The 26,070-nt window shown below is 47.5% G+C and overlaps 1 protein-coding gene across 19 annotated transcripts in view; it reads left to right on the top strand.

The window, feature by feature from the left end:
- The first annotated feature begins 1,909 nt into the window (after nucleotides 1-1,909).
- JADE1 (jade family PHD finger 1) overlaps nucleotides 1,910-26,070 on the top strand; it is a 63,037-nt gene continuing 38,876 nt past the window's right edge. The window contains exons 1-4 of one of the 19 annotated variants that reach the window (XM_072788405.1): nucleotides 15,891-16,042; nucleotides 19,679-19,856; nucleotides 20,003-20,066; nucleotides 20,869-20,946. In XM_072788405.1, coding sequence (XP_072644506.1) covers nucleotides 20,895-20,946 — 52 coding nt within the window. In that variant the 5' untranslated portion in view covers nucleotides 15,891-16,042; nucleotides 19,679-19,856; nucleotides 20,003-20,066; nucleotides 20,869-20,894. Of the gene's footprint in view, nucleotides 2,034-2,319; nucleotides 2,453-3,541; nucleotides 3,682-3,979; nucleotides 4,114-5,044; nucleotides 5,198-9,084; nucleotides 9,157-15,856; nucleotides 16,043-17,479; nucleotides 19,857-20,002; nucleotides 20,067-20,868; nucleotides 20,947-26,070 lie in introns of those variants that run through there. The other 18 variants (XM_072788403.1, XM_072788413.1, XM_072788418.1 and 15 more) reach the window with 18 other exon arrangements.

Raw genomic sequence — 26,070 nt, 5'->3', positions numbered from 1 at the left:
CCTGGGCACTTTTATGGGGCTCTCTCATTCCAAGGTTAGGGGCTGTTAATCTCATTTTATTTCTCATGAAGAAACTGGGGCTCCAAGAAGTTCTATAATTTTTTTAAGATTAATTAATTAATTAATTAATTAATTCATGAGAGACACAGAGAGGCAGAAACACAGGCAGAGGGAGAAGCAGGCTCCATGCAGGGAGCCTGATGTGGGACTTGATCCTGGGACCCCAGGATCACGCCCTGGGCCGAAGGCAGGCGCTAAACCACTGAGCCACCCAGGGATCCCAGAAGTTCCATAATTTACCCCAGTCATACAAGTTGGTCAACTGGTAGAGCTAGATCCAGTGCTGTCTGTCTGTCTGGGAAGCCTGTGTACTCTTACCTCTACAGGACAGTATGTGTAAGGTGAACCAAGGGAGGTAACGAAGCTGCAGTGTGACCTAGTCATAGTGACAACAATGGCATAGTGCTTTACACGTGTGATCTGTAAACAGCGACTGAACAAGCACATTGAACGAGGCTGACACGTCCTCTTCCTCAGTGCAACAGGAGAGGAAGACAGAAGACGTATACTTAAGGTTTCCTTTGGTTTAAGTGCTTTCTGAAAAAAGTATACAGAGGCTAAATTAGTTTTGTCTTGCCACATTTATCAGATTATTATGTTCTTGATGCAGGTGGATAGGTTGGTACATGATTGTGTGAAATCAAACCTGATAATGTTCGGAAGAGTTCTTCCAGCAGTTCCAACATGCCTTCGGGTTCAATATTCAGTTTTGTAATTAGTGATCACTCTTGCTATTTACTGAAGGGGAGTTTTAATCTGCACCCATGTCTTTTTTCCTTTGGAACCTAAGGGTCACATAGACTTCTTTTTCTCCTCTGTGTTAACCTCCACATAAAAAAGCAAATTTGTATTTTCTGGAATATTGGCAACCGGTTATTTTTACCCATACATACCCTCCCGGATAAGCCTCTAATGATTAATTTTACATTAGTCCGCAACTCCAGTTTCAGCTTTAGTGTCCATTCTCTCATTCCGAAGGCAATGTCCAGTCCTGAAATCCTGTGAACTAGAAAGGTGGTGTCTGTCCACTTATAAATAATCATTGCCCTCCAACGAATCAATCCTCACTTGCAATGATCAATGTCCGATACAACCTCGGGTGAAGACGCAAATCCATCTCCAAAACTGGATTCCCTGTATTTAAAAACGTCATCCCGATTCTCAACTCCCTAGAACTGTTACTACAAAAGAACTGTTTATTTTGCCATTCAGCCTAAAAATAAAACCTTTCACCTAGATCACACACTTTTTCTTTTAATAGTCACATATATATATATATATATATATATATATATATATATATATATATTTTTTTTTTTTTTCTTCTTTCTGTGAAGAATTTCAAACTAAATCTGCGAGAATCCATTTCCAGGTACAAACAAGGAGATCGGACGAGAATCGCGACCGGGGCAGTTTGGAGGGGGGGATCTCAAAGCCCACCTTCCCGCCTGGAGACCCCCTGGAGAAGGTCCTGACTTGCAAGGGAAGCGAGGGGAGGGATCTCAAGGGCGGGACGGCGCCCCCCACCCTGCGGCCCGAGGCCCCGCCCCCGAGGCCCAGGCCCCGCCCCCACCCGCGGCCCCGCCCCCCGCGGCCCGAGGCCCGCGAAGAGTTAACGAGGGACGGAGCCCCCCGCGCGGCGGACTCCCGGCGCGCTCCCTCCGCCCTCGCGTCCCCACCCTCGCGTTCGGGCAAGGAGTAAAGTGCTCCCCCCTGTGGCAGCAGTGACCCAGAAAGGAGTTCGATTCGCACGGCCCCTCCTCCATCAGCCGCCGAACGCCCGTCCGAGAGTGCCTCCCTGCGCGAGGGCCGCGTGTGTGCGCGCCGGCAGAGCAGGGGCCCGCCCGGCTCCGCGCCCGCCCGCCCGCCAGCCCGCCCGGCTCCCCGCCCGCCCGCCCGCCGCGGCCCGAACTCATGCAGCGCGGAGCCGGCGGCGTGGAGCCCAGCGCCTCCGCCGAAGCCTTCCGCAGCAGGTAGGCGCGCGGGCCGCGGGCCGCGGGGCGCGGGGGGCGGGGGGCCGCGCGTGGGTCCGCGCGTGTCCGCGCGTGGGTCCGTGTGCGCGTCCCGGTACCGCGGCGGCGGCGGCGGCGGCGGCTGCAGGACCAGCCGAGAGGCTCAGCCATATTTGATGGTTTTGTTGCTCTGCTCGGGAGTTCTCGGGAGTAATTTAATGCCGAAGGTCGCTGCCTAGTGGAAATAATATAGTACGTCATTAATATGGCGCCAAAAGATTGGGTTCTCGATATGTAGCGAGCGAGGAGGGAGGGAGGGCCGGCCGCCGCCGAGCGCCGCGTTACTATCCCACCAGCAACTTGGGCATTGCCGGGGCGGGGGCCGGAGGAGGAGGACGAGATGGTTTTGGGATCCTGAGAATTGATCTGTGTTTGGATCAGTAAGTTGTATTATGATCCTTTTTCCAAAAAAAAAAAAAAATTTTTTTTTTTTTTTTGCCGGGTGGGTGGGGGTGGTGGTGGCGCTGAAGACTTCGAGCTTTTTTTTTTTTTTTTCTTCTTCTTCTTTCGGATTTGCGAAGAACGTGCGGTTTTCAGGTGAATCCTCCTTTACACGCGTGTAGGAGCAGAAGCCCAGTCTAGTTGGCTTTAGCGGATACACATTTAAAAAAAAAAAAAAGCCAAAGCGCATTAGGCTGCATGAAAGTGGAAAGCATAGTAGCAACTTGGTAGACAGATGGCAATGGCAGAACGCAGGTCCGCGTACATATATGAATCCGGAGTGTGTGTGTGACCGCGGCGGGCGGGGGGGGGCGACGACTGTATCTGTCCAGACGTATAGGTGTGTGTGTGTGTGTGTGTGTGTGCGCGCGCGTGTGTGTAGGTCCGTCTCGGCAGGGTGGCCGCGGCAGCCCTGGCGCTTGTCACCGCGTCACCACATGTCCAAAATATTCTGTGCATCAATGCAAGGGCAGGGAGCAGGGGGTGCAGGGACAGCTCGGCAGTCAGATCCTCCCAAATCGGGTTTCCAGGGAGCGGACCCTTTCACTCAAAGCGAGACTGCCTGCAAAGTGTAAAGCCCTTCACCGGTGAGCCCAGGAAGGAGTTGCCTCGGTAGAGCAAAGTACCGATTAACCGTGAACTTAAAGCGGATTGCAAACTGCAACCTTTGGCACCATCTGCAGACCGTGCAGACCGTGGGGGGTGGGGCCGCCTGGGCTTCGCTGCCTTCACCCGAGCGTGCGGCGTGCACCCCGGGACTGCAAGTTGCAGGAGCCCTTCGGTGCACGTGTCTGGTGCCTGTGAGTGTTTGTGAGTTGGGGGCTGTTGTTCGGAAGCCGGCAGGCTCTCCGGGTTGTTGGCGCTGGCTTGCAACTGCGGGAGAGGGATGGAATGTGGAATGTTGACCGGGGAACCGAATCCTGTCGGAACGGTCCCATTTGCTGGAGAAATTCGATCCCTTCCACCTCCTTCCCGCTCCCCCCCGCCCTCGCCCGCCCGCCCGCCCGCCCGCCCGCCTGCGGGCAGGAGGCGGGGCCGAGGACGCGGCTGCTGCTCAAAGTGGCGGAGCGCGGCGGCGGGAGGCAGGTGCACGGCACCCGCCAGTGGGGGTGCCTCAACTTCCGCGGGCGTTTAAATAGCAGGCTCTCTCCCCTCCCACCGGTAATAGGTGACCTGGCGGCCGAGGGCGGCGGGGGGAAGGGCCGGGGGAGCCCCGGGACCGAGCCTCCGCGGCACGTGGGCAGGTGCTGGGGGGGCCCCGGGGCCAACTTTTGTGGCCCGCCTCCGGCCTTGGGGCAGAGGCGGCTCCTGGTGGGAATGGGGGCGGGCGGCGGCCGAGGCGTCACCTAACGGTCCCGGGGGCGCCGCCGCGGGGCCGGGGTGGGGGGCTCCGGGGGCGGGGACGCCCGGCCCTCCGCGCCCGCGCCCGCGCCGCCCGCGCCCCGCACAAAGCCCGCGGCGCGGGGGCGGCCGCCGCGCCCCCGCCCGGGAGCGGCCCGAAGCCCGTCGCCGTCCCCGCGCCGATTCCGGCGGGCGGCCGCAGGCGTTTGTTTGTTGGTTCCGCGCCGCCTTCCTCGCCGGATGGCTTCCTGTGACAGAGGTGATCCACAGTTTCCAGAACTGTCTGGGGGCGGGAGCGGCCGCGGGAGCCGGAGCGGGAGCCGGAGCCGGAGCCGAGCCCGCCCGGGGCTGCTCGCCGCCGCCGCCGCCTTCGCCGCCTTCGCCGCTCCCAGCTCGCGGCCGTTTCTCGCCGGCGCGGCCGCCGCGGCTCCAGGTGCCGCCCGGGAGGGACTCGGGGAGGGGACGGCGCGGCCGTTTCCAGCGGCGCAAGTGGCTTCTGGACGCGAGGGAGCGTTTGATTTGCAACTGGGGCCGAGCGGATTGGTGCAGCGGCGGCGGCGGGGCGGGAGGAGCGGCGGCGGGGGGGCGGCCACTTTCAAACCGAGAGGGCGGCGGCGGGGACGGCGCTGCGGAGGGAGCGGGCCCGGCTGCGCCACGAGAAGGTGTCATCGCTGCACCGGGGCTAATTCCGGCGGAGGTGCCGGGAGTTACTTTCCCCTCCTTCCGCGCTGTTGTTTCTGTCGCCTCGGGAGGAGGAGGCGGCGGAGGAGGAGGAGAGGAGAGGAGAGGAGAGGCGGGAGGGCGGGCGGAGGGGGCGGTGCCGCGCGGAGCCGCGGCCCTGCGCACACCCGGCGGGCGGCGGGCGGCGGGCGGCGGGCGGCGGGCGGCGGGCGTCTGGGTGCGGGGCGGCGGCCCGGCTCCCCCGCAGCCCGGGGTCCCTCCCACGCGGGCGCCGCGTCCCGCCGCCTGCCCCGCCCGCCCCGCCCGCCCCCGGCTCCCCCTCCCCGGCTCCCCCTCCCCGGCTCCCCCTCCCGGACGCGCGGGGGCGGCCGCAGCCCCGGCGCCCGGAGAAGGCAGCGAGCAGACAAAAAAGCGGGCGATTTAAACGCGCCTTCGAAACCCGTTAGGAATGCGCCGTCCCCGGAGGCCGTTTGCGAGCGGCGGGGCCGGCCGGCGGCGACCCCAGCGCCCCAGGCCGCCCCGGGGCAGCTCCCCCGCTCGCCGCGAAGCCGCAGCTGCACGTCGGCCCCGACGACGGCCGTTCGGGGAAGCGGGAGCGCGTCGGAGGCTCCGCCGGTGGGGAAGGAACGCTTAGGGGCTCGTTTCCCAGAGGCTTTTACTAGGTGACCCCCCCGCCCCCGCCCCCGCCCCCCGCTTCCGGACGCTCCCTGTTGAAAGCCTGGCTCTGCGGCTCCTTGTAGCTCAAGGCTGTTTAGGATGTCTCAAGGCCCAGGAACTCGTTTCGGGGGACCGGGCAGCCCTTTCCCCGGAAGCCGGTTTCCTAGTGGTCCCGGTGGTTAGAGGGGACCGTGGGGCGTTGCGCTTTGCTCGGGTCGCCGCTGGTGGAGGCGCAGGGCCTCGCAGGGGAGAGGAAGGAAGAGTTCGTAGGACCCTGCTGGGACGCAGGCCTGACTCCGGGTGCAGTGCTCGTCGTAGAGCGGGCAGCACCCGTGGGGGGCAGAGGGTGTTTGGGGTGACCCTGCAGAGCGCACGTCTGCGGCCCAGAATTTTACTGCTTAGATTCCAAATATTTCCGACGACTTCTTGTTTGGTATTTGCTGGTCTTCCATAAGTTTGTGTATTTTTTTTTTTAAGATTTTATTTATTCATGAGAGAGAGAGGCAGAGACACAGGCAGAGGGAGAAGCAGGCTCCACGCAGGGAGCCCGACGTGGGACTCGATCCCGGGACTCCAGGGTCACACCCCGGGCTGAAGGCGGCGCCAAACCGCTGCGCCACCCCGGGGTCCCCAAGTTTGCGTGTTTTTATATTTATATATAAATTGGCAGTTTTGACGTCTACAGCAAATCGTTTGCAGCTAAGTGTACTGATTCCCCGTTTCCCCCTTCATTTTTCCATTAGGCAGACCTAAAGGGAGTTGCCTGACAAACTGTAGAACTTGAACTTGATTCTGCCCTAAGATCCTAGGCTGCTTTTTCTGTAAGGAAAGTTGGATGGGCTGCCACAGAAAATCTACCTATGACAAAGCTAGGTATATGTTCTTCTAAAAGGAAAAGAGGAGGGACTCCTGGGTGGCTCAGCGGTTGAGCGTCTGCCTTTGGCCCAGGGCGTGATCCCGGGATCTGGAATCGAGTCCCACGTCGGGCTCCCTGCATGGAGCCTGCTTCTCCCTCTGCCTGTGCCTCTGCCTCTCTCTCTCTCTCTCTCATGAATAAACAAACAAAATCTTAAAAAAAAATAAAAGGAAAAGAAGAAAGTCCATCATAACAGTTCCTCCTTTGTCCCATGACAGGGTTTTAGCCTATAATGAACCTTTTCGTCTTGTATTATTAAGGTTGAAAGAATAGCTATAGCCAGGAAAACTGAAAAATTAAGTGCGCTTGAGAGTGAGATGACGGGAAAAAACTTAGAGGAGTTTAAGGAAATGTTCTATTTTAAAAGGAACTGTTGCTTAGCTCAGAGGCTGGGGAAGGATTAGCTAAAAACTTGGAGAACTTGGAATAAGAGCAGATCTCCATGTGACTCGTTCATACTAGTCACTTAATAAATAATGATTTTTGGCTTTAAGGAGCCCTTAGTGGTTTAAAGTATTATTACAGAGGTGGTGTTGCACGTACATTGTTGGAAACTAGGAAATACGGGGAAGCAAATATCCAGAGATCACCACTGTATCACTTTATTGATAATTGTGCATATGTATATAGATTTTAATCAAAATGAGATCATACTATATATACAGTTCTATAAGGAGTGTCCCCCCCCCCCCAATCAGCCAGCTTGATAAATTCTCATCTTATTTGATACAGGGATATATTCAGATTTCCTCAGTTGGCCCTAAAGTATAACAGCAGCTTTATCTAAATTAATACTATCCAGCTGAGGATCATTTATTGCATCTGCTTATTTCCCATAGATAGTTTTTAATCTGTAGTTACTTTTTTGACAGAACCTTGGACATTGAGGAGTCAAACCTTTGGAATGAATCATGACTGGACTTCTATTATTTTTTTGATTTATTTTTTAAGATTTTATTTATTCGTGAGAGACACAGAGAGAGGGAGAGGCAGAGACATAGGCAGAGGGAGAAGCAGGTTCCATGCAGGGAGCCCGATGTGGGACTAGATCTTGGGACTCCGGGATCAAGCCCTGAGCCAAAGGCAGATGCTCAACCGCTGAGCCACCCAGGCATCCATCCCATGGACTTCTAAGAAGTAGGAAAATTAAAATAGCATTTTATTGTAATTTGAGTTTTAGGTTTGGAAATTGCTTGGAAAATGCTTTAAAGAAATTTGCTTAATGTATTTATCTGCAGGCTTGTTGGGAAAAGAATTATTGACTGTGTTTCAATACTGGGGTGGTTGGAATAAATAGACTTGATCTCAATCTGATCATGTCCTGTATCTAGGATTTGTCAGGAGTAAGGAATGGCACGCGAATGTCACAGTTTTGCTTGTTTTCCGTCCACGAAGCTCTTGCCTCCTGTAGTATTGTGGGACACCCATTACATCATTACAATTCAGTCTGTCAGAATATGTGTTAAAATCCCAGGGTTCCCACAAGGTTAATGAAATAGACACTGGCCAGTACGTCTTGCTTTTTTTTATTTGGGTTTGCATCAAAAAGTTTGGCTCAGTTGTTCAAATAGTTATACCAGTGTTAAGCTTCATTCCTGCCCTTCCTTTAAGTTAAAATATTACATTAGCACAACGTTGAGCAATACACAATCAAGAAAGTTTCTTATTTTTAAAAACGTTTTCTAATATAGGGTCGCTTTGCTTGGAGTTTTTCTTAGTATCAGAAACCTGGTTGGGGAAAAAAAAAAAAAAAGAAACCTGGTGGGAACCTTAATTGGAAAAGTTTTAATTCCTGAAAACATCCGTTATTTCCTTGAAAGTTTTACTGTTCAGTCCATTTTCTCCATTTTCAAGATCTTGCAGCAGTTTACGTTATCTATGTATTTAGTTTGAACCATTAATATTTTTATTACTTGCAGTATCTGATATTTCAGAAAGCTTGAGACTTTTTTGAGAGTTTATTGTCATTTGCCTGGTATACTTGTATAAATCTGTTTATGTGATCGTGAGCGGTGTACGTTTTGATATTTTTGCAGTTGGTGTACTCTGATGGAGTCAGTTACCCTGCAGTCCTTAAATATGCCAGGGTGGCCTCAGAGGGCCTTTTTACCTTTGAGTGGAAGTGGCATCTTGTCTGCAAGTTTAGCTTAAGAGTCAGAGTGTCCTGAGTCCACAGACAAAATCTAGTCTAAGAGGATATTGCTCCTGACTCTGGCCGTGTTATTGTGGCCTTATCTGGCCTAGGTCCTGAGTTGATTACTAAGGATGTCTTTCTTCACCTGAAAGCAACAAAAATATTGCCAGATGTTGACTGAAAAGCTTGGTTACTGGGGAATTTCCATTCCATTTTACTCTAGATTCGTGGTATATAATGTGCTCTTAACAGGCATTCAGGAACAAGCTTTTGGTCACTCTAAAACCAGTCCAGTATTTAGTTTTTGCTTTTGGTTTTCCGAAGTAGAGTCAAAACATTATTAGGTGATTGAGGACAGTCCAAGTATACGTTCATTTTTTTTTTTTTTAAATTTTTATTTATTTATGATAGTCACAGAGAGAGAGAGAGAGAGGCAGAGACACAGGCAGAGGGAGAAGCAGGCTCCATGCACCCGGAGCCTGATGTGGGATTCGATCCCGGGTCTCCAGGATCGCGCCCTGGGCCAAAGGCAGGCGCCAAACCACTGCGCCACCCAGGGATCCCGTATACGTTCATTTTTAAAACCTTGGGTTCTTCTGAGCTTGTATTTTGAAGGAATTAAACCACAATATTTATTCTGTTTTAAAAGCACTAACAATTGGTAGTAGTGTATATATGTATATGTAGTACTATTATTTAATGTTTGCACAGATTTTATTAAATCTCATGACAGCTTCTAAGACAGTTTCTTTGCACTGATTTTAAATGACGATTTCAGTGGTGAGAGTCCAAACTGAAGAATAAAAGGAGTATTTTTTTTTTCCTTACTGCAGAGTTAAGGAGCAAGAATTGGCAAGGGTAACAAGTCGCTGGAGTTGGAGTCGAGTTGCATGGTTTGCTTTGGTTAACACAAGGTATACTAAACATGATTTAAGATTTTTTTTTTAAGATTTATTTATTTATTCATGAGAGAGAGAGAGAGAGAGAGAGAGAGAGAGGCAGAGACACAGGCAGAGGGAGAAGCAGGCTCCATGCAAAGAGCCCGACCCGGGACTTGATCCCGGGTCTCCAGGATCATGTCTTGGACTGAAGGTGGTGCAAAACCGCTGAGCCACCGGGACTGCCCTAAGATTTTTTTCTTGATTGTGCATGGTCATCCTTGTAAGCATCAGTTATTTCAATGTTGAAGTATAATGAAGCACTTAAGATGTGGAGGCTGAGTACTGGTGGCTTGTAATTTTTTTTGTTTTTTTTTTTTTTGTTTTTTTTTTTAAGTGAAAGACCCTTGAAATCTGAGACCTGTGGAACCTCTCTCCCAGAAAACTCAGGTTGCACTTGTGTGTCATTTCAGGGATTTAGGGGATGCATTTAAATGTATTGTAGGAGGGGTGCCTGGGTGGCTCTGTTGGTTGAGCATCTGCCTTCAGCTCCTGGTTGGGGTCACTTGGGGTCTCTTGAGGGTCTCAGGGTCCTGGGATTGAGCCTCGCATCAGGTTCCCTGCTCAGTGGGGAGTCTGCTTCTCCTCCTCCCTCCTACCTTCTGCTCCTGCTCTATCTCAAAGAAACAAAACAAAACTAAACTAAAAAAAATGTATTATTGGATTCCAGTTTAGTGTTTACATTGTGGTGATTTCTTTTTATGATCGCTCTGATCCTTTGCATCACCGATAACCATGTATTGTTAAAAATGCCAGTCTTGAACATTTTTTTCTTTCTTTTTTTTTTTTTTTGCCTACCAGATAAGCTTGTTAGAAGTTTTCATAATTTGGTGTATACTGGCTCCAAGTAGGAGTCTCAGGGGTTTGAGAAAAATTCACAGGTTTCTAGACATGGCCTTTATTATTTTGCTTAAAGCATCCCTGCCGCCCTTCTCCCGTCTGAGTCTTACCTGTTTTAGTTAAAAAAACTTTTTTGTGTTTTTAAGTTTATTTAAAATTTATTCATGACAGAGAGAGAGAGAGAGAGAGGCAGAGACACAGGCAGAGGGAGAAGCAGGCCCCACGCAGGGAGCCGGACGCCGGACTCGATCTTGGTCTCCAGGATCACACCCCAGGCCGAAGGCGGTGTCAAACCACCGGGCCACCCGGGCAGCCCTAGTTAAAAAACTTAAACAAGTGATTTCTGATTCTTAACTTTGTAAGCTGTAAGGCACTTGTTTGCCCAGGACCTGGTCATTGGTTCACATTTCACTAAACATGCGTAATACTAGTTTATAAACGTGCTATGTTGATTTGTAGCAGAGATCAGTAAACTCTTTGCAGAGAGGGCCAGATAGTAAATATTTCAGGCTTTGTGGGCTTCTTGAAACTGTTGAACTTTGCTTTTCTAAGTGTGAAAGTAATCACTGAACAAAAGGTAAATGAATGATGAACATGGCTGTGTTCCAGTAAAACTTTATGGATAGTGAAATTTTGAATTCTGTATAATTTTTGTGTGTTATGATATGTACTTTTGACCCCTCCCCCATTTAAATATGTAAACCATTTTTAGTTCTGGGGCTGGACAAAAACAAGCTGTGAAACTTTGATTTATAGTGAGACTCCGCATTATCTGGTCTGCAGATTATTCCTGTTGGGGCTAAGTTACTTTCTGGTAGGAACCTGAAAAAAGTGGAAATCAGAAGTTTGCCTGATAAATACCACATGCAGAGGGACTTTGCTAGTCTGAGGGCTGTGGTTCTTAACTCATCGGTTCTTAGATCCCCTTTGAGGATAGAATAAATAACATTGGGCCCTTGTGTACCTGGGAAAGCATACCTAGGTAGTTACACCCTCCAAAGGGGCCAGGCTAAGAAGCTCTGTGTAAGGGAGTACGCGTTATAAACTGGAGTTCCTACAGAGGGAGGTAATGTCCCTCCAAGTAGGCTACATATGTCCTACCAGTCAGAAGAAGCTAATGCTCTGTTCTGAGGACTCCTAACCCCGTGGTTAGTGCTCAGAAAACCTACTAGCACATTCTCCTTCTAGCTCTACCTTTTGTATGCTCCACCAGGCAGAATGGAATGGCATTTACAACTGTCTTCATAATAGCTTGCCAGGAAACCCTGTTTTAGTTTCTAAGTTAACAGACTGTTTTTCATTGATTATATTTTTAGTTGGCTGCTTCCTCATAATACATGGTATGTGGCCTTAATCTCCTGGTTAACATCTTTCTAAATCACAGGTGTCCAGTAGGGGAGAAGCCTATGGTCGAGGCACCTGGGAAGAGGTGGCTGGTACTGGAATTGACCACTCACCTTGGGAACTGATCTTTAATTTGGGGATTGGCTTTGTTTTAGGTTTGTGTGTCTTTGCTCATGCTACTTAACCTATCTAGAATTCAGTGTACACATCTTTAAAATTAGGAAGAGTGGATTAAATGGTCTCTGAAATGTTTTCTAGCACTGCAGCCATTATTTTATGGGTTTCTTTTGGGAAGACTGTAGACCCAGTCCATGGGGTGAGACTCTTTTTCAGCCTTAAACTTAGAATACTTTTCCAGACCTTGTTGCTGGGTTTTGAGACCATCTTTACATATCAGTGACCATAATAATAAAACTTCGACAATTATAATGAAATGTTTGTTTTCGTAGGTAACTCAGATGGTATGTAAAGGCAGTTTTTATTAAGTGTGCTATCTAGGTATTCTAGTATACATTTGGCGTCTTTCCTTTTTAATAGTACTTTAAGAATTTTTGGTGACTTAACATTGTTAGTGGTAACTGATAGTTTCTGACAACCAGCTATAATCAGGGAACAAAGTTCCTCAAAACAGCTGCATTTCAATCTGTGCACAGTGTAATTGTCATTAACTGGTTGAGTCTGGTTTCTGCAGAAGCTGCTTTGTATATCCTGTATAAGAACATCTGGTTTAAGCATTTAAAAATCTTTTAAAATTACCCTGTAGACACTTTGCATTTATTGACCTATTCTTCGGTGGGTAGAATAAGGGTTTGTAGACTTCTTTCCATCCCTACCACTTACCATGGTTCATCCAGAAATACCTCCGTTAACATTTGGTTTTTCTTAAGTGTTATCCTTCAGTGGAATTTTAAACTTTGACCTGTGTGTGTGTGTGTGTTCTGTAAATTAGAATTTGGTTCAGAGACCTCAGGGCAGACTGGAACACAACTTCTAATTTCAATGAGTATTTTAGAGGGAGGAAAAAAAGAACACTTTTTCCCTGGTAAATTGTCAAAAAAAAAAAAGTGTATAAAGAGGGGTTAGACACATGGGGCAAATAGGTTTTATCTCCTAGAATTCTGACTGAGTGGTAGCACTGTGTTAAGGAGGATTCTGAAGTCATGTCTGGTCTTGTGGAGAAGAATGACCTAATTTATTAACCATGCCTGCTATGGGTGGAGGAAATGGCCTATTTGTTAGCCATCTCTGGAATGTAGCTTTTTTTTTATTTTTATTTTTTTCCAAAATAGTAGTAGTCGTGGAATGGCTAAGAAGTGGAATGTTTATTCTTTAAAGATAGTTTAAACCTTCCTTTTCCTGTCTGGGTTAGTTTTTTCTATTCTTACTGCATATATATATTTTTAAAAGATTTTCTTAGATTTATGTGTGTGAGAGAGAGAATGAGCTGGGGGTAGGAGGGGCAGAGAGACAGGGAGAAGCAGACTCCGCACTGAGCAGGGAGCCTGACATGGGGCTTGATCTCTGGACTCCAGGTTCATGACCTGAACGGGAAGGCAGACACTTAAACCGGCTGAACCACCTGGGTGCTCCTTACTGCATATATTTTTAGTGACCAGTTACTGGTAATGGTTGTTCTGTGTTTTGAAAACTTTTGCTTTTAAGTAAATACTGAGTGGGTGATAATAGTATTTTATAGTATTATCCTATTACCTTTTCTACTTTTTTCTTTCTGTACTATTCCATCAAACATTCCTTAGAAGGCAGACCTAAGCCTTTGGTACCTGGTACCTCATCTTAGGAAGGGGGTGGGGTCTACATAGTTTTTGATGGCTACTTATTTTAGACTGGTGCTTTGCATGGGACTCAAAAATTGTGCTCCCAGGGTCTTCTATATATGGTGAGCAGTAGGGAAGAAAGGTTTTGGATTTTAAATCTTTACTACTATTTAATCTTTACTATTACAAATGTAGGGCGGGATGGGATGATAGTTAAGCAACCAAAGTCATAAAATGTCAGAAAGACGAGTTCCCAGCCCATTCTATATGAAGACTTTGATTACATTTCTCAGAAATAAACAGCATTATTAATATCCTTTATATTTTTCCATGAATATGCAGGCAATTGGTGCTAATATAGATTTTCTTCCTTTGTCCCTTTTATATGCAAATGGACCTGTATTTCAGCCCCCCTCCCCTGCAGTTTGCTTGTGTTTCTTAATATGTCTTTGGCATCTTTCCATATCTGAGCATATAGACCTAACAAAAAACTTGTGAGTAGGTAGAGGTAGGGATAGAAAGGCCATGGTGACCGACTGCCTTCATTGTTTAGGTGTAAATTCCTTTATCCTCTACTGGGGGAAGGTAAATAAATTCTAAATATACATGATTGGAATATTTTGTCATAGCTGCTCTTCAGTTGCTAACTCCGGAGTCCGTGATTACAGAGAACTATTAGGGTTTGATTGTTTTTAGAGCTCCTAAGCAGGGGATTGGATTATTTACAAATTTGCAAATGGGAGCTGCTTCTGATTCATTTAGAATCAGTCAAATTTATAAATTCTTTAAAAAATTGAAAAATATTTTTATTGACTTTCAAAGGCAGAGTTTTTACAAATAATTTATTAAGAATTTGCAGTGAATTAATGTGTTCCAGCACTCAGGCTTTGTTAGTAATGTCTGTAGGAGTAAATATTATAGTCATGATTATCTGGTCAGTTATCTTTTGGGAGAGGTGGTTATTTATTGCTAATATAAAAAACTCTTTTCCACCGAATATTTTCAAGTGTGACATTTTTTTTTAAATTTTTATTTATTTATGATAGTCACACAGAGAGAGAGAGAGAGGCAGAGACATAGGCAGAGGGAGAAGCAGGCTCCATGCACCAGGAGCCCGATGATATGGGATTCGATCCCGGGTCTCCAGGATCGCGCCCTGGGCCAAAGGCAGGCGCTAAACCACTGCGCCACCCAGGGATCCCCAAGTGTGACATTTTTGAAAAGGCTGTATAGTAGCTTGGGCAGCATTTTTTTAAAAAACAGATTTTGATGTATGGCATTATAAATGACATTTTTAACAGTTCCCATTTTGGGGGTTTGAAATATTTGGACAAGGTTAAAACTTTAACACTTAAGATCTAAGCAGTTTGTCAATTAAATCAGATATATGACTACTACTTAAAATTTTTTTTATACCATTTATAACTCTTAGCTTAAAGTGAGGAAGCTGGATTTGAGTTATAGTCACACTAGTATTTTTAGACTCTCAGTGAGCATAGGAATTAGATAATGTTGCCACTTTGAAAACTGAGCAGTTAGTGTTGTCTTTAAAAACAGGTAAGAAACCAGCTGGATTTTCTTTCATACTCCTTTAGGGAAAAGAAAATTACTATGAAGTATAGGTCATTATTCTATTTGGATACCTTGTTACATACCTACTCCACAGAAGATAAGAAAGTGACCTATTAAGAAAATGGAAGTTTTTTAATGGGAGGTTATTCAATGATTAATAATTTAGGAATCAAAGTATCAGTTACATAATGTTTAAAAATAATATCCAAATTGTATGAATTTAGCAAACAAAGGAAGTAGCTCATTGTAAAATACATTTTATGTATAGATAACTTGGTGTCTGAAAATATTCTTTATATATATTTTTATGTTATACCTTTCCTAAGTACATTTTTAAATATAGTACAGATTAACAGATTAGATTAATTTTGCTAGAAAATGGAAGGACACCGGTAAATTTAAAAGTAATATAACAGAGGGATCCCTGGGTGGCACCATGGTTGAGTATCTGACTCTTGGTTTGGGGGGTGCGGGGGTGGGTGGAGATCCGAGCCCCGCACTGCTCTGCTCAGGGGGGCAGTCTGCTGGAGAGTCTCTCTCCTCCACCCTCTGCGCCTCCTGCAGCATAGCATGCTCGCTCTCTCTTTCAAAAATAACAAATCTTTAAAAATAATATTATGGAAGTAATTACAGTTAAAGGTCAATTAGATATTAAAGTGAAAGCATCTCATTCTATAAAGCGGAGTGAGCATAATGTGCACTTGGTGTATGAAAACTCGGTCATTCATCGATAGGTTATTTTAATACATAGCATTATGTGTAGGTGATAACTTAGAGAAGTAGTTCGAGGTGTTTGAATACCTTCTAGAACTTCGTTAGTGCGAAATAAGTAAGAATGAAACATAATGGATAAAATAGATACTTTGAGGAGGAAACCTCACTTCCTGCATATGAGGCATAAGATAATTAAAATCCCTAGGGTGATTATAACTTCTTATATAACCGCAGAGTTTATGGCCTGTTGAATGGTCCCTGTTCTGCCACAGAGAGTAATTCTAATAGCTGGACGGTTTGTTTTCCTCAAATCAGGCCCTCTTTCCCAGGATAGCATTGAATAAACATCGTCAAATTCTTAATCATCATTTTATTCTTTTGTAAAACCCCTTCACTCCTTATCCCTGAGGTCATTTCTCATTCTTTCTTCCTTAGAATCACATACCAGTCATGCCTCCCTGGGACCACACCCAGGTCACTGAACTTGTTCTCTTTGGCAAATTCCTGAGCCACCTTGGGGATGGATGGATTCCTTCAGCTAATGGCTGCTCTTCTGGCATGCTGAGGTTTTTGCCCCCAGTTTCAATCTAAGGACAGTTGAATTTCAAGGTTTTGAGGTACCTTGCTTTCTCATTTATGTATCCCGTATCCCTCCATAATCCATGAGTGGTAATCCTATAGCCTTTATAGCAGTTATCCCAGTGGAGCTACTTGTCTAGTTACTTGCTTATTACTGTATGTGTATGTTCCCTTGGGCCATTCCTTATTTTGTTTACCATATCTTGGGTATCTAATTCAATACAAATTTAATCGAATTAATAGTTAATCCACTAGTTTTAGCCTGTGTGAAGAGAAGATTGAAGGAAAGTGATTTGCATGTAATGTCAATAAGGATTGTGATATAATGGTGCCTATGCTTCCTGAGGAGATGGTGTTCTGTGCAGCCACCACAAGTATCTGACCCGCCCTTCCCTGCAGTGGAGATGCCAAAGGATTGTCACTGGCCAGATCCAATCACGACCTCCTCTGACTTGGCCTTTCCAGGCAATGTTCCTACTATAATCAGGCATCCTAGGGACACCTGGGTGGCTCAGCAGTGTGTCTGCTTTCAGCTCAGGGCGTGATCCTGGAGTCCTGGGTTCGAGTCCCACATCCGGCTCCCTGCTTGGAGCCTGTTTCTCCCTCTGCCTCTCTCTCTCTCTCTCTCTCTCTGTGTCTCTCATGAGTAAATAAATTTAAAAATCTTTAAAAAAAGTAATCAGGCATCCTAGATATTCTTCCTCTTTTTGGACACAAAGTCCCAAATGCCTAATAATTAGTATTTTTATCTGCCTAGCTGTTCTGCTTCTAATGGTGAATGGACACCTTCTTATGGTGAGTGGACACTCCAGGCTCCTGTAAATTGCATCACTTTGAGTCTGTTTTGATGAAATCAGGTAGAATGTTTGGGTGAGGACTGAATCCAGAGTTCTGGGTGCATCTTCTTGTAGCTGCCCTGTGAGGGTATGTTTTGCTCAGGATCCTCTCCTTGGTGTCTTTATTTCATATTTAATTAAAGAGGATCTCTGTTCTCAAGAACTCTATAAATTTCTAGAGACCCATGTGGAACATTGAAATGATGATGCAAAGCAAGAATTGATTATTAAAATAACACATTGAGGGGCAGCCCGGGTGGCTCAGCGGTTTAGCGCCGCCTTCAGCCCAGGGCGTAATCCCGGGGTCCTGGAATTGAGTCCCATGTCAGGCTCCCTGTGTGGAGCCTGCTTCTCTGTCTGCCTGTGTCTCTGCCCCCCCCCCCCCCCGGTCTCTCGTGAGTAAATAAACAAAAATAAAATAAAATAACACCTTGAAACCGGGTGAAAAGGTTCATGAAATGAGCTGAACAGAATGTAAGTGCTTCTAATGGGAACGGTGGGCCATGCTTAGTGGCTTTGCACTGAGCCCCGGGAAGAGGTGGGATTGGGGGGTAGGGAAAACAGGGCAAAACAGCATCAGCAGACGCTGAGTGTGGAAAGAGGCCTGGCCCAGCAGAGGCGCAAGCCCAGTCACGGGGGGAGATGTTCGGAGATGTGCTTGGGTAAGGTTGCCAGGGGCCAGGTTGGACAGCTCGGGTAAGGTTGCCAGGGGCCAGGTTGGACATGTTTGTAAGTATGTAACAGAGGGCCGGATTTGCGTAGGAAATGACAGAATGACTGGATGTGGTCACCTATTCAAGAGGATTGTAGGCAGTGGAAGGGAGGTGCTTAAAGCTATGCAGATACAGGTGTTGGAAAGACAAATCTACGGGCAAAGTTAGGGAAACTTGAAAGACTCCTACCTTCTGAATCAGTAAGACTTGACAACTGGATAAAAGGTAAAAACGGATGTATATTAGTAAAGAAGTAAGCAAATAGTAAGATTCTGGAGGTGAAGATGCTGTGCAGAGTAATATGGTAGGTTACATGTATGTTATAGTACCTTGCTTTGCCCAAAATGTTGTGCTGCCACTTGGCTACCTCCCCTTTGTTCTTCAAGACTCTGCTCAGGGAACTTTTCCATCAACCTCTGTTCTACAGAGCTTTGTGCATACAGCTGTCAGGCACTAACCATTATGTAATCTCTGTTGACTTGTCTGTTTCCTCAGCTGGAGTTCCATGAGGTCAGGAACCGTTCTTTTCCTCCAGCGCCTTCTGGTAGATTAGGGATTTACATGTTCATGGGATGCATTATACAGGCTCTTATATCTTGTTGCTATCTCTGAGTGTTGGGAGTTTTAAGTAATTGTTACTTAATTCTGTCCTTGAGATAATGATCAGCCATGCCCTAAAAGAGTCAGCAAAGGTAATGATGAGGAGGGCCCTCTCTTTTCTCACACCGGCTTCTATTGGACAGTTGTTTGAAGCGTACAACCACTGTATTGTGTATCTTAAAGATCCTAACATGTACTTTGATTTCGTGATACAGCAAGTAACCCCAGGTGAGATAGACCAGACCAGCTTGATGTCAAGGTTTAAGCACATCCGAGCCACAGAGGAAATTCTGTGCAGTAACCCCCATTACCATGCCAGGATCCCTGGAGAAGTACAGTATAGCATTCTCAATTGTCCTTTCTTCTCAAGGTCTTTCAGGGTGGTTGAAAATGGAGTTCATTAGGAGGAAAATACTATTTTTATTCTTTCACTTGTGTAATTTTGCTTGAGAGAGCGTGTGTTTAGGAGCATCATTCCATTTTGGCCAATGCTTGCGTTTTTCATTTAGTGACTGTTGATCTGGGTGTTTACTCTGGGAGTTGTGTTTGAATGTTTGGGTTGGGTGAGGACTGGAGGCTGAAGGCTAGGAGGAAGACCTTTTTTTTTTTTTTTTAAAGATTTTATTTATTCATGAGAGGGACAGAGAGGCAGAGACACAGGCAGAGGGAGAAGCAGGTTCCATGCAGGAAGCCTGCTGGGAGACTCAATCCCGGGACTCAGAAGATCACGCCCGAAGGCAGCTGCTCTCCACTGCTGAGCCACCCAGGTGTCCCTGCACACCCTTACTTTTAAGGAATTCCTTTTTAGATAGCTTACCCTCCCTCCTTCCTTTTTTAAAGCTCTTTGGTGTAAATAGGTTTTGGAGACCTGAAGCTATTGTTAGGAATGAGTGGTCCTTGCTTTTCTCTTTTCTCCTTGGGCCTCCTGTTGGAAAGAGAGCAGGACTGCCCTCCCTGGAAGGTTGGAGGAGTGTTAAGCTGTCATTAGTTGGTGTTTTTGGCATGTAGTGACAGGGCAGGGAAGACAGTCCTTCCAAGTGGGGAGTTGGCCACAGGTGTTTGTTGGCCGTGGAAGCTTCTGACTGGAATGGGCCTGCCTGCCCCAGGCCAAGTTCTGGATTGCTTGAGTGTTACTTACGGGTGAATGGGGCGGGTGGGTTCATTGTAGGACTGTGACCCTGCTCCAAAGTATGAAACCCTAGCCTGAAGATAGCCCATGGCCCAGATCACAACTCGTGTTTGGGCTGCCACCTGGTAAATTCTTTCGTTAATGGTTTTTGAAGAATTCATTGGTAAACAAAAAACCAAAAACCTTAACTGGTGAGTGTCTCAGAAAGAAAATATCAAGTATTAGAATTATAGATCAGGGGCCTGAGTATTTTAGTGTATCCATGTAGGTCTGTTTGATAGGTGGGAACAGACTTTATTGTATGATGTGTTTTCTGCTTTTTTTGGTCAGCTCTTTTATAGGTCCATTTTAGAGTAGAGCTTTGAGTTTCTAATTTTCTGTCTTGTTCCAATACAGTGGTTCTCCACATTTTGATCCACAGCATTCCTGTGCACCATCCTGTGAAAAACCTACCGCAGTGTAATGCTGCGATTCCCAGTGAGGGGGAGCTTGGGATGTACTTTCCGTGAGGGGCTGAGTGGGTACTTCTGACAGTGAAAAGCCCTCCTCCCTCATTGGGATTCATTGCTTTGCGGTAAGATCACATTCCTAAGTATGTCAAGGGGATCAGTAATTTCACTTTGGAAAAGCTTTTTGGATTTCTTTAAAGAGCCGCCTGTGTGAATATGACCGGGGAATCGGTCTTTATAATCTTGGTCCACTGTCCTCTTTCCTGAGTAGAGTCTTTCTCTTACCTGGTGATGCTGGAGGCCTGTTACCACTTGGAAGGAAAGGAGTCAGCAAGGTGGGCCGGGTGTCTGGCTGGGATAGGTTGGACCAGGCTGTAAGGAGTTGGGTGAAATGCGTGAAATGTAGTGAAATTGGATTTGGAATTCCCAGCTCCTGCCCACAGTATGACCTTGGGCAAGTTGCTGCTTGAACTTCTTTTGGCTTCAGTTTCCTTTTGAGTGAAGGAGAGGGGGCTGTATCCGATAATGTCTGGTCCCTTCCTCTTGTAGCTGTGAATGCTGCTGAGGGTTTGGAGATAGCTGGAGGAGATATTTACTTTCCTAATACCCCATTTATTTTGTTCCTAGAACTCCAGGTTATTTGGCTTTTAGGATTATTTTAGCAAAATTTGCCTGAGAAGCATAATCATGCCCAGTGCAGTGTAAATATTCACACATTCAGGCACAGCCTCACTCCCCATCCCCCATATACACACGTAAAATATGAATCTGTCTGTAGTGAGGAAGCACTGTGCTCATTGCCGCGGGTTTTTTTCTGCAGTGCTTGCCGCCAGTCAGCTAAAAAGACTCCTGGAGTAGTTGTAGTGATAATGTCACTGGAACTAGAGAGAAACCTGGCACCTTTGGGAGACCTACTGATACGTGACTTCTCTACCCCTCCCCCTCCTTTTTAAACCTGTTCTGTTAATGATTGCACCTAATTATGTATCTTTGGTCTTTTTACTGTTTACAATTCAAATGCTACTTAAAGCCGATTGTTTGCTTTTGTGTGCTGTAAATCCTGGGCTGCCATCTGAAGCACAACTTGATGATTGTGTATTATCATCTTGGGTTAAGTGCTGTCTCATTGCTTTGCAGGCTGCCTGCTGTTTCCCGGGGAGATCATGAAACGAGGTCGCCTTCCCAGCAGCAGTGAGGATTCTGACGACAATGGCAGTAAGTCCTGCTTTGTTGTTCTTGGAGCCTACCCGGGTTTGGGTCAGTGTGAAAACATGATTTTTTAATGTAATGCTTTAAATAGCTGAGGCCCTTCACATATCAGGCAGGTCAGAGAAAGCCAAGGCCTAGAGACATCACATGTGAGTGTGATACTCCAGGTCTGTAACCCCGTCTTTCTGGTGAGGTTGACTGCAGGTGGGCATTCCTCAGGCTTCTGGTGTGTTATCCAAGGATGAGTAATCCAGTTTTAGAAGTCACTGGTATGTCTGTTTTTCCTAAACATCATTTATGGCATTTAGAGTTGCTATTTATGAAGAGGGGACTTAATTGAAGCCAGTTAATTATCGACTAGTCCAGCCTGATACAGAGGGAGATTGAAGACTGCTTAGTGTATGTGAAAATATTAAGCATCGGTTTTCAGTAAGTCGTGGGGTCCGTGCTCTTCACTTGATTTTGAATGTGACTGTATTTAATACTACTGCTGTCTGCATCTCTGCTCTCTGGCATCCTCATGTTTTCACAGTACAGCTGAGAACCAGAAGTTAGTTGGCTTCCAGGCACTCAAAATAAATGTCATACAAGCTTCTGTGTATTGAGAAGCTAACATGCTACTTGAAGAGCTCCTCTCAGATAATGAGGAAATTTTGTACCTAGCACAGTGCCTGAGCTCCAGCCCCTTAGCTTATGTTTTATATTACAGATTAAACTCAGGAAACCTGCTTGCTCTACTGCATGATGGGAAAAGTATCAGGCCCGCTTTCAAGGAACTCAGACCTACATGAAATCCAGTTTTGACCACAAAGTCATTAGGGGAGAATAGAGGTGTCTTTTTCATGCTTGGTGGAAATGTATATATGCGGGCACAAATTCAGAGAACAGAAGGGGCTGGGGAAATGCAGGATTGAGATTTGGGCAGTTCCTGAAGGAAGAAATAGTTATTAGGCAAACAGGACTATTTTTTAGGTTTCTGGTCGAGCACAAGCTGTAAGTTAGCACAGCTTTGCAGCTGAAGGTGGCCACACTGAGAAGTGTAGGGGAGGGGCCCGAAGCATGAAGACTGAGACCTCAACGTGGCATCCTGGGTGGGAGAGAACTCCACGTGGCTCTGGGTTGGGAGCCTCCGGTGCAGGCATGGCGTGGGCATGGGGAGTGGTGGCAGAGTTCACCACTCCCCATGGGCATGGAGCAGTGGGGATGCGGTCACTGGGCGGGGTAGGGGGTGCATGGGCATGGAGCAGTGGGTGCGCAGTCATGGGGGGGTGCATGGGCACGGAGCAGTGGGTGTGCAGTCAGGGGCGGGGGGCGTTTGGGGTGCACGGTCATGGGCAGGGGCGGTCACGGAGCAGTGGGTGCGCGGTCACGGAGCAGTGGGTGCGCGGTCACGGGGCAGTGGGTGCGCGGTCACGGGGCGGGGGGCAGTCACGAGGCAGTGGGTGCGCAGTCACGGGGCGTGAGGGGGGCGTGTGGGGTGCGCAGTCACGGGGCGTGAGGGGGGCGTGTGGGGTGCGCAGGCACGGGGCGGGGGCCGAGTCGTGGCGGCGAGTCGTGGCGGCAGAAGGGCTGTCGGTACCAGGTCGGTGCCAAGATAAGCACCGAGGTAAGCGTGGCAAGAGCCCAGGGCCTGCTCGGCAGACGGGAACGGAGCAGACGGGAATGGAGCAGCTGGTGCCAGGCCCCGGGGCAAGAGTTAGCCGGTGCGGGGGATGCGGGAGATGCGATGCGGGAGATGCGATGCGGGAGATGCGATGCGGGAGATGCGATGCGGGAGATGCGATGCGGGAGATGCGATGCGGGAGATGCGATGCGGGAGATGCGATGCGGGAGATGCGATGCGGGAGATGCGATGCGGGAGATGCGATGCGGGAGATGCGATGCGGGAGATGCGATGCGGGAGATGCGATGCGGGAGATGCGATGCGGGAGATGCGATGCGGGAGATGCGATGCGGGAGATGCGATGCGGGAGATGAGATGCGGGAGATGAGATGCGGGAGATGCGGGCAAGGTACTGCAGTCCCCACCCCTGGTGGGGCCCTTGGGAGTGCCTTTTGAGCGTCCGTGCACGGCCTTCAGTACCTGTTTTTCTGTTTTTAGGCTTTTTTCTCCTGGTGGCAAAAACCTGCTGAAATATTTCTTTCTGCCCCCTGTGGTGCTCATCAGAGTGTCCTCAGGAGTCCTAAGTACTCAATAAATGCTTGCTGTTTGTTCCAATACACAATTTTGTCTGACAGCAGCTGTAAAAAAGTTTTGCTTTTTTAGATTCAGAATTAATCAGAAGAAGGTTTCATGAATTACTTTCATATACTAAAAATAAAAATGCCTAATACAAGGTTTAATATTTTTTGGCATTGAGCAACAGGTTTAGGCTCCCTCTGTTTGCCCTCGCTGCTGCTTCATTTCCTCCCTGAGAGCCAGGTTTGAAAAGGTTCTTGTGGAGGCACCTGGCTGACTCAGTCCGTAGAGCGTGTGACTTTCAATCTTGGGTTGTGAGGTTGAGTCCCACATTGGGGGCTACTTAAAATCTTGAAACATTCATCTGGAACGTTTTCTCAGACTCTTTCTGGTCTAGTGCTGCCCAATAGGATGGAAATGTTCTAATCTAATGTAATGGAGAAGATTTTGTTTAATATTTTATTTTATTTATTTATTTATTTTCAAAGATTTCTATTTATTCATGAAAGACACAGAGAGAGAGAGGCAGAGACACAGGCAGAGGGAGAAGCAGGCTCCATGCAGGGAGCCCAACGTGGGACTCAATCCCGAGTCTCCAGGATCATATCCTGGGCCAAAGGCGGCGCTAAACCACTGAGCCATCCAGGCTGCCTGATTTTGTTTAATTTTAATGAATTAAAGTGTAAATTAAAAAGTTGAATATGGTTAGTGACGACCATTTTGGACTGTGGCCTTGTCTAGTCCTTCTCAGCTAGCTATCCAGCTATCCAGGGGCTCCTAATAGCCCTAAAGGCTCTTGTATTCATCTTTTTGGGCTCCCATAACAAATACCACAGACTGGGTGGCTTAAGCAACAGATAATTTTCTTTCTCACAGTTCTGGAAGTCTCAGATCAAGATATCAGCAAGTTTGGGGTCTTCTGAGATCTTTGTCCTTGGCCTGCCTTCTTACCGTGCCCTCATGTGGTCTTCTGAGCATGTGTATTCTTGGTGTCTGTGTGTATCTAAATGTTCTCTTAAGGACATCAGTGAGATAAAATTAGGGTCAACCCTAATGACCTCATTTTTTAAAGAGGTTTTATTTATTTGAGTTGAGAGAAAGAGCACAAGCAGGGGGAAGGGGCAGAGGGAGACGCCGACTCCCCATTGGGCAGGGAGCCTGATCCCAGGACCCAAGCATCATGACCCGAGCCCAAGGCAGACAGACACTTAACCAACCAAGTCACTGAGGCGTCCCCCTGGTTACCTCAGTTTAACTTAATCACCCCTTTAAAGGCTTTTGTCCAAACGAAGTCACATTCTGATCTGAGGTACTAGGGGTCAGCCTTCAACAGAAGAATTTCAGGGGGACACAGTTAGGCTCATAATAGCCCTAGAAGACCAAATGTTTCATCTAAATAGGAGTTCCCACTCAGAACTCTTGTTAGAAAGGAAGGAGTGAGTATCCAGAGTACACCAAAATGTGTCCATCAAATGTCCCTTTAATGGTGTGACAACCATTTTCCTCTTCCTCTTAATGTATTCCTCTCCGCTGGCTTCCCTGAAGGAGGTGGAAGCAGAGCGATGAGGAGTCCTGGAGGGTTAAACGAGGTAGACCGCAAAGCTGGGTTCTAGCCTGCTCTAAGCCTGGTGTGGAAATCCCAGGGTAGTGGTGGAGGAAGGGAGTGACAGCTGTCAGCTGTCCTAGAAGGTAGGCAGCCCGCCCTTTTGTCATATAGTAGGTGCAGTATAAAGCATCTGTTGGTGCCTTACGACAGTAGGTCGGCCCAGGCCTGTCGATGGCTCAGGCCTGCCGATGCGGTGACGGTGGTAGAGGACGACAGAGGTAAACCAGCGGCTCTCGCTCAGCACCCTCGGAACGCCACAGCTTATAAAAACGCATACGTATCTGCGCCATGGGATCCCCTTTGCAGCCACAGTGAAGGCCTCTGGCACCAGCCAGCGTGTTTGTGTTGTAGCCCATCTTTCTGTGTGAGCGCGGGGTGATCTGAATGGGGTGCTTTGGGCCCTCGCAGTTGGGTGCACAGAACTGAGCCCGCTCTCAGGTGGGTCTGGGCACTTGGGAAAGGCTGCACCGCAAGGAGGGCTGGGTCTGTGCAGTGGCCACTCCCCAGCCTCTTCTCCGGCCTGCAGCCCTGACAGGATTTTGGCAGCAGTTCCCAGCCCAATGCAGAACTTGTCCAAGTGGAGGAGAGGCAGCTGCCGACGTCAGCGCGGGGCCACGCCACCGCCGCAGTCACGCCTGGGCCCTGCTGGCCTCTGGGCTGGAGTCCTTTGCTTTGTTTTCTGGCCTGATCCAGGGGAATACCAGAGTGGTATTTACAGTTGGGGCCGGATGGGTGGTTTCTGTGCCAGTGCAAGCCCTCATCCAGTTGCAGTTGGAGCTGTTGAAGCCTTTGTCCAGGTGCCCTGTGGAGGACTGGCCCCACGGCGGACGAAGTAGCATTGGGGTATTTGCTGGCTGCTTCTGTAATTGCCGGGCTCCCGGGACTGGGTGGCCCTAGTCAGTCTCTGAAGTTAATTACTGTGCCAGGGTGTGGCCCAGGGAAAAGAGCCCTTGGTTTCCTGCTTCCCAGCCCAGGATCCTGTGTCCTTAGGGGTTTTGGCAAATGTGGAAATGGGATCCACCAGCTATTGTCAGTATTTCCAAAACTTGAAGGAGATTGCATTTTTATCTTCAGTTAAGCTATAGAAGCAAATTAAAACATCAAGTGTCCTTCCTTTTGGAAGGAATTTGGATTGTTCTCTCAGGCCAATTAACAGCTCTGATCATCATCCTTATACTCTCTTCTAGTAAAAATAAGATAATTAAATATTACTTAATAAGTACTGTCCATTTGACACATTTTTTTTTCTTTTCAAAATATGGGATCTTTGGCTAGGATAAGGGAGCTGAATGTAAATGATAATTTTGGAATTTTTTGGTTGGTTTTAAATGTGCTTCTCAAAGAC

The sequence above is a fragment of the Canis lupus genome, chromosome 20 (assembly GCF_048164855.1).
Source record: "Canis lupus baileyi chromosome 20, mCanLup2.hap1, whole genome shotgun sequence".
Classification (NCBI taxonomy): Eukaryota; Metazoa; Chordata; class Mammalia; order Carnivora; family Canidae; genus Canis; species Canis lupus.
The sequence above is the reverse complement of the archived record's forward strand: the minus strand, read 5'-3'. Positions and strand labels throughout refer to the sequence as shown.